General features: G+C 40.4%; 2 protein-coding genes across 3 annotated transcripts in view; one reads left to right on the forward strand and one right to left on the reverse strand.

Annotated features, from left to right (window-relative positions):
* Nucleotides 1–17,763, reverse strand: part of LOC141444281 (U-megalopygitoxin(8)-Mo12-like) — a 241,785-nt gene that overhangs the window by 15,276 nt on the left and 208,746 nt on the right. The gene's annotated exons all lie outside the window — the stretch shown is intronic.
* LOC141444111 (U-megalopygitoxin(8)-Mc8-like) lies at nt 5,899–8,520 on the forward strand. The gene is made up of 2 exons (XM_074109544.1): nt 5,899–5,971; nt 7,253–8,520. The coding sequence occupies exon 2, from the start codon at nt 7,262–7,264 to the stop codon at nt 8,141–8,143; it is 882 nt and encodes a 293-aa protein (XP_073965645.1). The 5' UTR covers nt 5,899–5,971; nt 7,253–7,261; the 3' UTR covers nt 8,144–8,520.

The raw sequence follows: 17,763 nt of genomic DNA on the forward strand, positions 1-17,763 counted from the left end.
GCTTTTTGCTGACTGTACTTGCAATGTCATTTAAACTACATACGAAGTGTTAATTCAAATGCTGAAACCTCAGATATCTACCCAAATGCCTTTTTTATTTTAAAAAGTGCATTGCATTTATTTTTAAATACCTAAATCCCGCTAATATCATAAATGCGACAGTTTGTAACTCTGTTGGTTTGTTTGTTACCTCATCACGTCTAAACGAAAACGAAATTGGGTTTATAGTTAGTTTGAGTCCCGGAGAAGGACACAGAAAAGTTTTTATTAAGTACGGGAAATTGCATATTTTCGCGGGATAGCGATAAACGAATTCGACGCGGACGGACCCGCGGGCAACAGATAGTTATTTCACAAAATTTGATATATTCGGTGGCAACACTTGCTGTGATCTGCTGCACTTTTGGAAACATTATCATTTTTATTATATTTACCTTGATTCAGTGCATGAGCGCGACGTAAAACCAATATTTACCATCTAACTACACCACGAAAGTGTTATATTTGAATAATTTACAGGATATCAGTGTAAATTTGGTGCTAAAATTACGCGAGTGACACAAGACTAGGCCGGAAAAAATACGATCTACCCTCAATGTTCAAAACAAAATTAATCTACCCACTACATTTTTATTAACTCAGTGTTACCACATAAGAAAAACATCAAGTCCGAATTGCACTACCAAGTCAAACAATTCGATAACAATCAAACAATAAAATAATTTAAGAATGGAACATAAACAAGAAAAAGGAAAAATTATAGCACCGAAATATCCTTGCGCCGGCTGTCGAGGGGACTACTCTGATGATCCGAAAAACACCATCAGCTGTAAAGTCAAAAACTGTGCTAAGGTGTATCACAACAGCTGCATTAACGCTGACAAGCTGACGCCCGAGCAAATAAAATCGTGGGTATGCCCGGACTGTAAAGCTAGTACAAAAAAGGGTGGTGATAATTCTTCGACTCCAGTTCGCTCGACTGCAGCGCCTGATGCTGCCCGCGGGCAGGCCCCCTCGGACAACGTCACAGTCCGTAACAAAAAAGGTCAGCAAGCTGCCCCTCATGCCCACATAAACTCTAGCCCCGAAATTTCCGCTTTAACTTCAGAAATCAAACTTCTGCGCAGTGACGTGTCTACCATTCAGTCTCAAATAACTGCGGTACTGCAGACGCTTGTGCAGTACACCGATCGTCTTGATGTTGTATCTAATAAAATCGAGGCAACGGAAGTGAGACTTAAGCTCGTCGAAGAACAACAATTGCACAATGCCTCACTGCAAGAAACGGTCGACAGATTGCAATTTCAGCTTAATGCGCAGGAGCAAACCCTGTTAAGAAACGACGTAGAGATTGTCGGCTGCCCTGAAAGTCTGAACGAAAACCCGGTGCACCTCGCCCTAACCACTGCCGCCAAAGTGGGTTACGCGTTAAGTGAAGCTGATATCGACGGCGCCTGGAGGACCGGGCCTCGTGTCATTCCAGCTGGTAACGGCAACAGCCGCGCTCACGCTTGCCCCATTGCCATTCGTTTCACTCGACGAGCGTCGCGTGACGCGTTTCTGAAAGCTGCGAAGTCGAGGCGTAACGTCACCTCGGCAGACCTGGTCGATCATGTTGTTGCTCCTGTGAAGATATACGTGAATGAACGACTGTCACGCAGTAACCGTCATCTTTTTCGTGTTACAAGGCAACGTGCTACGGTCGCAAAATTTAAGCGCTGTTGGACGTCCCACGGATCAGTGTATGTCAGGAGGCACGACGGTTCCCCTGCCATTCACGTGCGCAATCTTGATGACCTGGATCGTGTTTTTGGGGACTGCGACCCGGCTGCGGGGCCGGGACGAGCCGGCGCGGCCATCACAAATGGAGATAAACTTTAAACTCTTTTTACTACTAGTACTTATTGCACTTGTCTTATACTTGCCTACAGCTTCTAAATTTTTATTTGTTCAAACTCCACTCAACAACACATCCTCACAGATTACTCAAACACACACACACACCCGTGATAACTCAGATTATTTGTACAGATATAACCTTCACTTTGGCCTCCACATAAACCACATATCTCTGCGACACTATGACCCAGCACGCGCTTCTTGCTACCGCTTTATATTTCCATGGCAGGACTAGATATTGGCTCTGAACTGGATAATTCCTTAAACGTAAATTGCCATGTTGTTGAATCCGCAGAGCTTTGCTGTAACATAGTGTCGCCAATATTTCCAATTAAGGTGTTAACCCTCAACATCAGGAGTCTTCAGCATAACTTTGAGCAGTTTCAAATAATGCTTACTCGGCTTCAAATTGACTTCGAAATTATTATTCTAACAGAATGCTGGTTGAGGGAGGGCTCGCTCATTGGTCAACTGAAGGGTTACTCTTCGTTTCGCACAGAAAAATCTCATAACCAGGCTAGTGGAGTGGTTGCTTACGTGCGGAATACTTTAAATGCCACAGTCACTGAACCCAGCATTCGAGAAGCTGACAGTCTCTTTATACATGTCCCCGGCCTGTTTTCTCTACTCGGCTTGTACCGCTCACCATCATTTCCAAATCCTACCACATTCTTGTTTTCGCTTGAGTCATTTGTCAAAACCAACCTGTCAAGCTCCGACTGTTTCATAGTTGCAGGTGACATTAATATCAACACTCAAAACTCAACGGACTCGTATGTATCTAAATACCTATGCATTATGGCAAGCCTGGGTCTTAAAGGTCTAATAAACAAACCCACAAGGAAAACAGCTTGCCTGGATCATGTGTTTGTAAGCACTTGCAATAAAGCAACCTCAGCTGTATGCACCTCAGATACCTCGGATCATGATATGGTTATGGTAGGCATTTCTACTAGAAACAAAGCTAAATGCTCCAGGCCGATTAAGTTTGTGAGCAAGCAAGATATTCAAGCCATTAAATCTGAACTTAGTAAGGTAAACTGGATTAATGTGACCAGCAAAACATCTGCATCTGAAGCCGCTGATGCTTTTTCTTCCACCTTAAATGACATAATATCTAAAAATACTACGCGTAGAAAAATTAGCTGTTCTAAAACGATTCTTAAGCCTTGGATGACTCCGGGACTTATTAAATGCTCCAAGATTAAAGATAAACTGCATGCTCAACTGCGTAAATATCCCCAAAATTATGTATATCGCACAACTTATACAAGATACAGAAATTTTTATATTGAACTAATTAGGAAAGTAAAAGACGAATATGACCGGAAACGCCTCTCAGATAGTAAAAACAACCCAAAAAAGCTGTGGCAGACGATTAAAGACATAGCACACCTTCAGCAGGACAACTGCGCAACACATGGACTGACTTCAATTAAGCCAACTGTTGATGAGTCACTGAACCACGCAAATAAATTCTTTGCCTCCGTGGGCAGCAATTTAGCCAATGAGATATTAGTCCAAAACAACACTTCTGATGCAATTTTGTCCAGTAAAGCTTCAGTGACGAAATCTCCTTGCGCTTCGTTGTTTTTTCATCCCACAGACGAGGAAGAAGTTGAAAAGCTCATATTAGACCTGAAATCCGATGGTGCAGCTGGTATTGATGAAATAAGCAACCGACTGCTAATAAATATAAAGGACTATATTCTCGGACCGCTTGTGTATATCTATAACTTAAGCATGTCCACTGGTACTTTTCCGGAGGGTTGGAAACTAGCTGCAGTAGTCCCCATTCACAAGGGGGGTTCAAAGGACTGTCCTGGAAATTACCGTCCTATCTCCCTCCTTTGCAGTTCCTCTAAGATTCTGGAAAAGATTATCAATAAGCGGCTCATCGCATTCTTCGAATCTGAGAAGATATTCTCTTCCAGACAATTCGGATTCAGAAAGAATATGTCTACTGAACAGGCTACTTCTCTTCTGGTAAAACTGGTCTCCTCCCACCTTGACAGAGGGGATAAATGCATAGGTGTTTTTCTTGATCTGGCTAAGGCGTTTGACACAGTTTCTATCCCGATCTTGTTAAGAAAGCTCCAACTGCTGGGCATTAGAGGCACTGCATGGACTTGGTTCAAAAGTTACCTAACAGACCGGAAACAATGTGTCAAACTTAGCGCCTTAGTCAGCTCACCTCTTCCTGTCACCTTCGGTGTCCCGCAAGGCAGCATACTTGGCCCTTCTTTGTTCCTAGCCTACATCAATGACATGATTTCTTTACACATAAATAGGGCTGAAATTATCTGCTATGCAGATGACACCGCTTTGATCTTTCACGAAGAATCCTGGGAAAAATGCTATGCTACTGTTGAACACGGCTTATCAGAAATCGCTAAGTGGCTTTCTAACAATTTGCTGACTCTCAACATATCCAAAACGAAATATCTTTGCTTTCATAAGACTGCGGCATCCGCTCCAAAATCTCGACCGGCCCTACAGATTAATTGTAAACCCGCCAGGAAAAATTCAGCCAATGACAACGTCACTAAGGATCATGGATCAATTTACAACTCTCCTACCATTAAATACCTTGGAATCACACTCGACGAAAAGCTAAACTTTAAAGAGCATTTAATCCTATTATCGGCAAGAGTGAGGAAAATAGTGTATATAATGAAACTTCTACGAAACTCCGCCAGCAAAGACGTACTAAAACTGGTGTACACCTCCCTTTGCGAGTCAATTATTACTTACTGCGTAAGTGTATGGGGGTGGCTCATCTGGAGTATCGCTCTTACCCCTCGAAAGAGCGCAACGATTCGTTCTGAAAGTCATGCTTCGTAAACCGATTCTCTTTCCCACGACTGAACTATACAAGGAAGCAGATGTCCTTACTGTGCGCCAGCTCATGATCCTGCGTGTGTCGATTCAGGTGCATGAGGAAACCACTCGCTCTCCGCAATACCTTGCGCTATTGAACAGGCGACTTTTCAAAATTCCAATCCCAATCGTAAAATCTGCTTTCGCTAAACGTTTCCCAAAATTTCTACATCCTTACATATATAACAAAACACTAAAGTTCTGCAACATCTCAAAGGACAGGATTCGTCAAGCTAAAAAAAAGATCATCAGCTGGCTAAAAAGTCTTAACTATCACGAAACTGAATCACTGCTGAAGGTTGTTTCTTGAGCTCGTTATCTCGTGCTTATCTACCCTTCTCATTCGCCCATTCACGGTTCCATACACTCATAAACAATCACACATGCAGCCACACACACACGCACACACATATATACGCATTCACACGCGCGCACACACACCACGCACACAACCAAACACACAACCTCTGTCTCAACCACAATTGACTTAAATTAGATTATGTTCAAATTGTTTCTGACACAATATTTTCACAGACACATGTAAACATACCGTAATTTAAATAATTAAGTACCGAATCCGGTTACCACGTTACAGGCCCAGCCTAGTGTGGGACCAACAGATATTTGTAACCTTATTGTATGTGTTGTTTCTTGTAATTTTTAAAATATTCGTACGTTTTGTTAACTCAGTAATTCTAAGTTCATTTCTAACTCTACACACGTAATTTGTACTTTGTCAGTTTAGTCAGTCAGTTACCTACAAATTTTACGGAACTCTCGGTGTGCAATTCCCACTCACACTTGGCCGAATTTTAGCTACACTTAGGGGCTGTTTCACCATCCACTGATTAGTGTTAAGTGACGGTTAAATGTGATGCCGTCTCCGTCTATTCGAACAAAACAAATAGAGACGGCATCACATTTAACCGTCACTTAACACTAATCAATGGATGGTGAAACAGCCCCTTAACCTATGAAACTTTAGTTAGGGAAATGATAAACAATGGCCTATGTTTTTCCATGACAACTATTTTATTTTCCCGTTTATGAATCAAAATTCCATTCATACTATGACGTTAGGTTATCCAGCAATAAATACTGGGACACTTCCTTAAGTAGTTTTATTTAAAATTGGATCCTAGTGAGTGAAACTTGTCTTTATGTAGACACCAAGCAGCCAACTAATAAACAGGTACTATTTTTATAAATCAATCAATCATTTAGGGGCTGTTTCACCATCCATTGTATGTGTTAACTGACGGTTAAATGTGATGCCGTCTCTATTTGTTTTGTTCGAAGGCCTCACATTTAACCGTCAGTTAACACTAATCAATGGATGGTGTAACAGCCCCTTATTCTCTGATAACTAGATGCTATTCTGCGTTCCCATCAAAGAGTGCGAGGATGAGTTGCGAGGAATGTTTTTCATCAACCAATAGGAACGCTTCATTTACCCATCCTCGCTCCGCTCAGAAGTTCGTGTCGTGCGATCCCTCTCGCTCTCGTATTAAATAGTATAAGTGTTAGAGGGACCGCACGACACGAACTTCGAGTTTCGAGTTTCGTAGTAACCCTGCTGTTTCCACTAGACTAGCGTATTGACAGAAGATAGTGAATGAAGCGTTTCTATTGGTTCATGAAATAGCACGTTACTGTAGAGGCCGGGAAGTAGGGGGTTGCCGGCCAAGCAGATATAGACCGCCGAGCGTAGCGAGGCCGGATAGGGATGCGAGGCCGGCAACCCCAGGTTCCGGCCGAGGCTTGTATAGTGCTTTTTTTTTTTCAAACATTACATGAAATAAAAAAAAACAAGAAATGAAGCTGGCGGGACGCTAGTCTGGTCGCCCTGTTGTGTGGCTGCTGGCGGCGGGCGGTGTTGCTGGGCGTGGGCCGCGTGCATGTCGCAGAGCGCGCGTTGAAACAAAAGACGGTCGCATTGCCGGCCAGCGGCCTGCAAGGTTGTATGAAATCTCTTTGCAGGCCGCTAGAGTGACCGCGCGCACGCAGCTGAGCCACAGCGCCTGCAGCGCGATACTTCTCGGCCTATTATTTGTAACACAACGTCAATATTTCATGTCATGTTTGAGAAAAAAAATATTAGCCTACAATTATAAAACTAAGTATACTCAGCAGCACATAATTTGGCTTCTTCTTCTTTTGTATAAAGAGATAAGACACAAGAGTAAGTTAAGTACAGCATTAAACTAATGTATTGATTAATGTCATGCAAATAATTAGATAGGTATAAAAACCACAAAAGCTAATTAAAACGGGCCTCCTGTTGCTGGACGCGTGACATTTGATATGTGCGATGTTCACATTGAAGAATATCTATAAGTACTTACGTTATTATATTACTATCTAAAGTCAAAATTCCATTCAACCAAAATCAAAACTACAAATTCTGTCACGAAACAGCGAGCTTCCTAAACTGTTTCCTCATTGCCCATTTGACAAAGTTTTATCCCCACAGATCTCCAAAATGGGACCCATCGTGTTCCTGCTTCTCCCAGCTTTGAGCTTCGCTAGCATCACAGTCAACATCAAAGCTTCAGCAGCACAGAGCCAAGCCTTCATCACCCACTATGGAAAAGACTCCAACATCATCACGGATACCGAACGTGAATCATTTAACATCACCGATAACCCTTTAACAGCTACAGTAGCTGCGTACTCTGGTACTAAGCCTACTAATGTGTTCGTAAAGAGACCTACACCTTGGGGTGACTTATACAAAACTTACAACTGGGATGAAGTTCGTAGAGAAACAAAAGTGAAACAGGATAGAATACTGCCTGTAAAGACGCAAGAAGTAACTCTAGTTAAAGGAAGGTACACTAATAATAGCACTTTAAACGGCACTTTCGTTTGCAATTATGAACACAAAATAGAGAACGTAATAAGCAATAACTTCACTGGTAAAAATGCATCTGTTAACGTTACTTACAATGTTGATTTACTATTAGGTTTGGAGCCGCCTATTCATTTGAAATTCGTCTCGCATTTAGCCAATAATACAGAAATTACTGATAAAAGAACATTAAAGTCAGATAGTGCTGTTATTTTTAATCTTAAACCCGCCCAATCTGCGACAGCATTCCTTAACGCTACTAAAGTTTTAATGACGGTAGAAGTGAACTATGCAACCAGTCTAAGTGGATACTTGGCTGTGAACTACAACCCAAGGCACGAGGGTCATCATTTCTGGGCGTATGATGTGAAGGATGTCCTGATGTCTGCTGGCGAATCTTTCGTACAAAATAGTACTAATGTTGTAACTGTCCAGTATTATACTGATGCTAAAATTGTAGTAGTCGATGATGAAACTGGTAAAGTGATTAAATCTGAAAATGTTGGCTATTAAAATTTTGATATTTTTTAAAGAATAAATCATAAGAAAAAGACGATATTAAAAATCAAAAAGTTGGTGACGCCTGTAACTCTACCAGTAAGCCAAATCCCGACCTTAATACCTTTACTTACAGTAATATTTATTTTGTTTTTAAGATATAAAGTGCGTCGAATACTTAGCAGTTGTTTTTATTACCATATTGTCATGGACCGTATAAATGATTAGGTTCACAAATCGACAGATACAAAAAAAGTATTCTGACGGACACAGAACCTCTTTTGTTGGTCGGTTAAAAAAAGTGTCATCATGGATATGGAAGGTATAGTGTTTAATTATCATATAAGTTTTGTTTTAAAATGTGATTTTGAATACAATTTTTTTGTTAACTATAGGCACTTTTTTATTTATTTTCCGAAATTTCTAGTCAATTCAACTTAAGTGGGTTAAATTCGACAGCCAAAATTTGACCTACACTTATAGGGCAAAGCCTTAGATAATTTAAGACGGCAAAGCAAATAAAAGCTTGCTTAAAAAAAAAACTCTACAAAATATTAAAATATTTGATTATTAACATTTTAAAGTTCACGATATATTATTAAAAATCGTGAACATTATATTATTTACATAGTTAGAGTCAAAGATATTCACGATGACGCGTGCCGTGGTTCTTGTCACATTGTAATTAATGGCTAGTTTTGACAAAATCACGCGTCTTCGTGGATGGCACTAGGTCACAGAATAACTAACTAGGTATAATTTCGTTAACAATCTGATTGGTTTATAAACAAAAAAATTAAGCGCGATAAAAAATAAACTTTTATCCCGAAGAAATGCACAGTTCGCGAGGGAACAGCGCGCGATACCGAATACTACGCGGGCGAAGCTGCGAGCAAAAGCTAGTAAATAAATAAAATTATAACCGCCATCTTTTTTGATGCCAGTTAAAATGCCTTTTCTTTAGTTTAGAGTACTTTACCTGTTACTTTACCTTGTATTTTGCGACGGCTTTTCAACGTTAGTCAACTATAGGCAACCAACATCACGGGAAAAACAATATTAGTAATGCAAACTACCATTAACCTTAATTACATTTTGCGTGTGCCTTAATTATAATTATCTACATGTCGCCACTTGCAGCATCTGTATGTTTGTTAAATAAATCCAAATATTGCAACATATCGAAAATACAAACTGAGACATGGATGCACAGAAAAACCAGAAAAAGAGACCAGCGCTGGGAATCGAACCCAGGTCCTCAGCAATCCGTGCTGCGTGCTATAAACCTACACCACGCTGGACAGGAATCTAGACACGAATTTTTCCTATGCATACATATCTCAGGTTGCTTATTTCTACTACGCTACTTATGCAGCAGCACTAGCGACATCTATGTTCCGCTCTCATCGAGAGACGTCACACTCTTTCGGAACCAACCGCTCACCCAGACAAGAGATGTCGCTACTAAGCAATCAAATTATGATTGTTTTTTTTTGGAGTCTTTTTGTATTTTTTTTTTATTTCAACTCCAAGTTTGTTACTTTTACGGGTATCCCGTGAAACCATATCGAAAATACAAACTGAGACATGGATGCACAGAAAAACCAGAAAAAGAGACCAGCGCTGGGAATCGAACCCAGGTCCTCAGCAATCCGTGCTGCGTGCTATAAAATACAAAAAGACTCCAAAAAAAAAACCAATCATAACCAAATATTGCAAGTTAAATTACTACGTAATTGACCGGACACTCGTTTGACTGCACAGGGGGCTAGCTACTACGGAATTCGACAATCAAAGTTCGTATCGTACCGTCGCTCTCACTCTCGTATCAAATAATATTAACGTAAGCTGGACGGCAAGGTAAAATTCTGAATTTTGGACTTCGTAGTAAGTACTTTGTTTGTTAACTGTACCCTTAGTGTAAGTTTTCCGTTACAAAATACGTCTCGATCGCGTTTTCGTTAAAATCTCAATTTGTATGGAAACCTAAACATCGCAAACGTTCCGCTAGAGGCGCTGTTCGTGTTTCCATACAAATTGAGATATAACGCGAACGCGATCGAGACGTATTTTGTAACCGAAAACTTACACTAAGGGTACAGGATGCTATTTTACAATAGTGTGTTAACCCTGATTAATTCTGCAATACAATGTCAACCCTTAGAAAATATTTTTCACAGATGACATTGTATTGCAAAATGGACTCAGTATTGCAAAATAGCATCCAACTTGTAATGTTGCAGTGACAAAGTTTCTAAGTATTATAGGAAGTGATGGAACAGCGCTACGGTCTTAAGGGACTAGCCTGTTGCCGGCGACTCTGTCTGCATAGAATTCATTTATCGCTGTTCCCGCGGGAACTAAGCAATTTTCCGGGATAGAAACTATTCTCCCCTCTCCTTCCCAGCTTAGAGCAACGCGGGCTTCCTACGGAAGGGAGTAGCTATTCGCCGCGTTCCCCTCTGCCAAAGTACAAGCCCAACTGGGCATACGAATTTTATAAAACAAGGCAAGCGCTTGGATTTCAAGCTAGACCGAATCCAGTCGCTGCAGTGCTAAAAATGCCGAATTGTTCAGTTTTCTGCTGCAAAAAGAGATCTGGGACATCAAGCTTGCAAAAAGATGGTGTAACATTTCACATGTAAGTAAATTGTTATCGTATTATTGGTATTTAATTACATTTAGGGGCTGTTTCACCATCCATTGATTAGTGTTAACTGGCGGTTAGGTGTGATGCCGTCTCTATTTGTTTTGTTCGAATAGACGGAGACGGCATCACATTTAACCGTCGGTTAAAGCTAATCAATGGATGGTGAAACAGCCCCTTAAACAACAAATTCGTACATTATTGTCGGATTCGCTTACCAACATCGAGTCCGCTAATCCGTACAAATTTCGGATCAGTAAATCCGACTTTTCGCCGATGAACAACTTACTTCAACTTACTGCACATAACATATCATTTTGTCTTTTGACATAATTATAAAAAGAAACGCAGTCAAAATCGTAGTTAAACATGGTTATCAATTCGGCTTTAGTCTCAATTCAGTCTCTCAGTCTCAGCGGAGCCCGCGTCGCGGCCAGAGCGTCTGCGCCTAGTCTGCAGATTTTCGTAAAATACGGGACATTGGCTGTCTCGGCGGGACATAGAAATTTATGCATGAAATACGGGACGTCCCGTGAAATACGGGACGGTTGGCAACGCTACTGTGTACCTACTCTTTGGAAAAATATGTCATATTGTTATTATTAGCCTATTTTGTCCCACACTGCTGAGCAAAGGCCTCCCCCCGATACTTCCTTCCACTGCTCTCTGTCCCCTGCAGACAAGGGTCAGTCCAAGTGGTCCAGTTCATCCCGCCATCGCCGTCTACGTCTGCCAGGTCGCCTTTGAGTTGGTGGGCGTCAACTCGGTGGTTACCTTGGCCCACAGCTCATCCGACATGCGGCAAACATGGATATGATGATTTTATTATTATTATATTAACTAAGGTAAAGCAAATAATTTCCCTGTCCGACCAGTGTGTTCCTGACAGTCCCACTAAGACTCGATGCAGGCAGCAGGGCGTTGAAAGTTTTCTTTGTACATTGCGTGTAGTGTTTGGTAACCACTAGGCAGCGAGCGACTCGGCCGCGCAGTGAACAGAGAACATAACGATACGCTCATATCGTGGCCGAACTGTGCCGTGGCCGTGGCTGTAATATGTGGTTTGGTGACGACGTATTGTAAAGGATAAAAATATTTTTATTTAGGTATTTATTATAATAAATGCTTTAGTATTACTAAGTCTTTCGGCGGTGTTGCTTCTCAACTGGGTGAGTAGACAAAATATTTTAATTTCCTTATTGAACCCCCGACGCAAAAGAGGGGGATATTAGTTTGACACCATGTCTGTCTGTGGCATCGTCGTTCTCAAACAGATGAACCAATTCCAATGCGGTTTTTTCACGTGAAAGCGAGTTTTCCTGCGTTGGTTCTTAACTAAATATTTTTGATAAAAAATCCGTTCAGCCGTTTTTGATTAATAAATTTTGTATTTTAGTAATGCTACAAAAAGCCATAGATAATTACAGAACTACTGTATTTCAACTTCAACGTATTTGCAATAAGTAGGTACCTAAATAATAATGACTTGTAGTCGATGTCAGCTTATTTATAAAAGCTAAAGCTAAACACTCAAAGCGGTGACGTCATCCTTATTATTATAAATCTAATTGAAATACCCGTGTGGTGTCGGTTAGAATTATACCTCTCCATTTCTTCCGTGGATGCCGTAAAGCTGGGTACTGACCACCGTTACGAGGTGAAATGTACACTCGCATCGAGCATGTTACGCATTGAGCATGTTCGCTGTGTTCTTAAAATCTGCGTAATGTTGCTCGTCAAAACTTGTGCTCCATTTTCGCCAGCCACTCTCAGTAAAGATGGCTGACTTGTTACAGCGTACTGACTGAACCGCGTAACAGTCAAAGGATTCGCCAAAAAACCGACAGCCGGGTGGAGCACTCAAAGCGAGCAACGAGCGGCTCGTTGCTCGCTGGTTTCCCCGTAACATTAAGTACTGACTGCACGAATGCTCGCTGTGCAACATGTTACATTACACCTCGTAACGTGGTCAGTTCAGTACCCACCTTAAGAGGCGACTGAGGATATGGTATACCGTAGGCGACAGGCTAGCAACCTGTCACTATTGTACCGTTATCGTCAAAATTTTTAAACCTAAAATCGCTAAAAGTGGCTCCGAAGCGGTAACGTATCGTGTGCTCTCCCTACCCCATTTGGGCATACAGGCGTGATGTTTGTGTGTGTAATTGAAATACATTTTAGAGCGAAATGCTTAGTGTAACTTTAATTGTTGCCTATAGCAGAATGCTATTTGACCTGGATAATTGTACTTAGTAAATGCTATCGTTGTGTACCTAAAGAATCACAAAATGTACACTTAGATTTAAATAACGGTTTCAAATGTATATCTATCGAATTCATATCTTTGAACGAGCAATTATTGTATATATATGTATATATATTTCGGGATCTCGGAAACGGCTCCAACGGTTTTCGGGGATGACAAATCGATCTAGCTTGGTCTTATCTCTGGGAAAAGGCTTGGTACCGAGTTTAAGCCCGAGCGGAGCTCGGTCACCCAGATATTATCCCACTAATATAATAAATGCGAGAGTTTGTAAGTCTGTTTGTTTATTTGTTTGTTACTTCATCACGTCTAAACCGGTGAACGGATTTAGATGAAATTCGGTATACAGTTAGTTTGAGTCCCAGGGATTCCCAGGGATTCTTAAACTGTCTGTATACTGATTTTTATCTAAATCGATTAAGTAGTTTAGACGCGATGAGGCAACAAAGAAATAACAGACTTAGGTACATAGTTTCGCATTTAGTTACTTACTTTTTTTTTATTCTGAGATTTTTCTAAATTACTGAAAATTGCTTTGCCTTTATACCTAGTCACCTAGTGTAGAAAAAAACGAAATTTACTTTATCTAAATTCATCCCTAACTACTTAATTAAACGCAATATTTTAGACTATCACGGTCATTACTAACTATGATTTAAATTCGGATTTTGTTCCACGTACAACACACACACACACACACACACACATAACACACTTGTACCTATTACCTAAGCAGCATGATTCATTTATAGGCTTTTTTTTTTATTTGACTGGATGGCAAACGAGCAATTGGGTCTCCTGATGGTAAGAGATCACCACCGCCCATAAACACCTGCAACACCAGGAGGAGTGCAGATGCGTTGCCAACCTACAGACCTAATATGGGATACCTTAAGTGCCAGTAATTTCACCGGCTGTCTTACTCTCCACGCCGAAACACAACAGTGCAAGTACTGCTGCTTTACGACAGGATTAGCGAGCAAGATGGTGGTAGCAATCCGGGCGGACCTTGCACAAGGTCCTACTACCTGCGAAGGCTTCCACAAAGTAACACTAATGAATCATTCTTTCGCAGTTACCAACATGATTCCCGTCCTTCTTCTGCTGCCAGCGTTGGTGTACGGCAAAATAGCAGTGTACGTGGACTTAAGAGCAGAACCACCGCTAATCGACGTCTCTGGACATTCATCGATACTTATCCCTGAAAAAGAACGACTGATATTTAAACTAGACGATGAAAATTTAAAGAAATCCGTCGCTAACTACTCAGGAAAGATTCCGACTAATGTACTCGTTAGAAACGATTGGGGTAATCTGTATAAAACCTACGCTGACTGGCAAGAAGTCGTGAGATCAGTCAAACCAACGTTGCTTACTAAAACAGATTTACAAGCTTCTCAACAATGTAAGTCTGTACCGTTACTAGTGAATACAACGGACATGAGTGTAACAAGCATCTGGAGCGACTCTACAATTCCAACCAATGAAACAATAGAATACAAAATTGTTTACGAGCCAAACACCTTGAAATTTAACTCGTCATGGGGCCTTCCCATAAATAAACATCAAAACTACACTTTCCCTGAACGTAAGGCTAATGTTACAAAGTGCATTGTCAACGTGAATTTGGAGTACGAAGCTACACTTTGGGGGGACGTTGCCGTTAACTACATGAGTAAAATGAACGGATCCCATTTTTGGAAGTTTGATGTCAATAACGTGCTGGGTGAATCACCTACATCCGTTTTTTACAATGAAAGTTTAACCATTGTACATTATCTCAAATAAATTCTCCTGGCGGTAATGTATGCATTTGTGATGTTCCTGAGCTATAGTGTCCTGCCCAGAGCTATGAGATGGTAGGTATATTTTTACATTAATTAGCAGCCCGGGAAAAAATATAGTGTATACTTAATAAATAAATATATATATAATAATAAATAAATATGTAACTTTCAATTGTTCATCTCTTTTTACCCAAACCTACACCTGCACGGAGACGACGCGCGTCACTAGAAAGTAGTTTTTTTTTTCTCAATTAGCTTCAGCAAGCTTTAGTAAGTTACAATACAATAGTAGATTATTGTCGTGGCCTGGAAGTAGCCAATTGCTGGCTGAGTATGAGTATAGCTCGTCCGTTTAACTAATACGAAGCCAGCAATTGCTATTCTAGTCGAGACTAATATAAAGCTTTTCTCAAAAATGATGAATAATTCTGAAATAGACTAAACTTTTTCTCAAAATATATCATAACATTTAATTTTATTCCAATTCTTTTTCTTATGCTTTACCGCCTTTTTTCATTAAAAATAAACTGCATGTGTATTTTTCCACCGAAAACACCACAAGCTGTTTCAGACCCAATAAAAAAAGTCCGAAGTTCCAACAAAATATCTGATACCGCCCATTAGATTTGGCATTTCCATGGCCTTTTTAACTTTAAAAAAAGTTGTGACTGATTGCAGGCGCGCTAATTTATTATTGTCGAGCTAGCGCGCCTGCAATCTTTTTAACTTTTTAATTTTTCGCTGACCATAGTTTAGTTTAGTTAGTTTAGTTTATTTATTCACTCAACATAACAATTACATTATATAAATACATTAAGTCAGATTATATAAGAATTTATGCTGAGATCGTCAAAATTTGTAAAAATAAGCAAATATAAAAAAAACAATCAATAAAATACAATGTCAAAATAAATTAAATTCGTCCTCAAGGGGGAGTTGTCAAGAAATCAAATTATTAATTATGTCAATGAAAAGTACCTAAAACTAAAACTAAGTATAAATAAATGGTATCTCAAATAGGGATCGTCATAACAAAATAAATTTACTTAAAACATATTTACAAATATTCAAATAATGTCAAGAAAAGATTATTTCCGAAAACTCACTTACAGAATACAGAGGGTTATCCATTAAAAGGCTTTTCACCCGGCGACCGAATGCCTCTTCACTCAGGTCTTTTATTTCGGCGGGCAGACGTTCGTAATAGGTAGGCCCCACAACTCGCGGATTCTTTCCTGAGAGTGCCATGCGACGTGGGACTGTCCTAAGGCGTCCTGTGGTACGCAAGGTCTTGCCTTGTATATTTACGCATTCAAACGTGGATAAGTGTTTCCTCACAAACATAAGTAACTCATAAACATAAACTGAGTAGTGCGTCATTATGCGATACTTCCGAAACAGGTCTCTACAGGAATGTCTTGGTGGTACACCGATTAGAATCCGTACGGCACGTTTTTGCATCAGCATTACTCTATTGGCATCCGTGGAGTTTCCCCAAATGAGTGTACCGTACGACATCAGCGAGTGGAAATGTGCGAAATAAACCTGTCTCAAAGCATCCCCAGAAATCAGTGGTTTAAGTTTCTTCAACGCAAAGACTGCACCACTCAGTCTATTACACAGCCCACTCACATGGCTCTTCCAGTTGAGGTGAGCATCTAATGTGAAACCAAGAAAACGGCACTCCATTGTCACAGGCATTGGGCTATTTATAAGACACGGAGGCAATGCGACACTACGGCCCGAGAAGATCATGACATTGGATTTTGCAAGGTTTAGCATCAAACCATTCGTCTTGAACCACTCGTGCAGCTGATCACACGCCTCACGGATTTTCTGAGCAAGCAGTTCATAGGACTGTCCACTGACAATAACTGTAGTATCATCCGCAAATAGAACAGACAGTCCTGCTGTAATTGATGACGGAAGGTCATTTATAAAAATTAAGAAAAGGGTATTCCCAAGTGCCGACCCCTGTGGGATGCCTACACCCACAGAGCCAATATCCGAATCGTACCTTTTGCCATCTGTTAATAATCTGACAATCTGCTTACGTCCCGTTAAAAATGATTCAAACAGTCTGCAAGCAGTGTCTCGAATGCCATAGTACGGCAGTTTTCTCATGAGCAGTTTATGACTAATGACGTCAAACGCCTTCGACAAATCGCACAAGATACCCGCCATTTTGCACCTGTCATCAAGTCCAGATACAATACAATCAAAGAATTTTAGCGTTGCTGTTGTTGTAGATTTGTTTTTTCTGTACGCAAATTGTCTGTTCGTCAGTAAGTCATTTCTTTCCAGGTGCTTCATTAGGTATGACGACAAAATGGACTCGACTATTTTGGAAATTGTAGGTACGATTGAGATAGGCCTGTGACTGTCGACATCACACTTGTCTCCCTTTCCCTTATATACTGGGCATACTCTGGTATTTTTCAAAACATCAGGATAAACACCGGTATCGAACATCATGTTGATAAGCACCACCATCACCTCAGAGATCACTGGCCAAACAGACAAAATAAGGTTTACTGATATGTCATACGTATCAACTGTTGTCCGTGTCTTCAACATGGACAGTAAAGCGTTATCTAAAATATCCTGTGTTATGGTTGGCATATCAAATGACGGCACATTTAAATCATCATAAACTATGCACTTCACTTTCTGCAGATATGTAAAGAATAATGTCAACTTTTACGGACATTTTAGAGAAATAACTCTTTATTGCACAACACATAGTAAGCAGTACAGAAAACACAGGTATGCCACGCGCCATATAAATTTGTTTTGACGCATTTTTGAGATAAATTTTTATGCGACGTCTTTACGTTACCTACTCCCGGATTGTGTTCAAATCGCTTAACGGTAAGTAGGTAAGTAGGTACCTATTCAATTATTGGAATTTTTGTGGTACTAGTCGGGGCAATGA

Source organism: Choristoneura fumiferana, chromosome 29 (genome assembly GCF_025370935.1).
Source record: "Choristoneura fumiferana chromosome 29, NRCan_CFum_1, whole genome shotgun sequence".
Taxonomy (NCBI): Eukaryota; Metazoa; Arthropoda; class Insecta; order Lepidoptera; family Tortricidae; genus Choristoneura; species Choristoneura fumiferana.

Bases quoted from the DNA above. Each gene is read 5' to 3' on its own strand.
- LOC141444111 (XM_074109544.1), top strand. From the start codon at position 7,262: ATGGGACCCATCGTGTTCCTGCTTCTCCCAGCTTTGAGCTTCGCTAGC.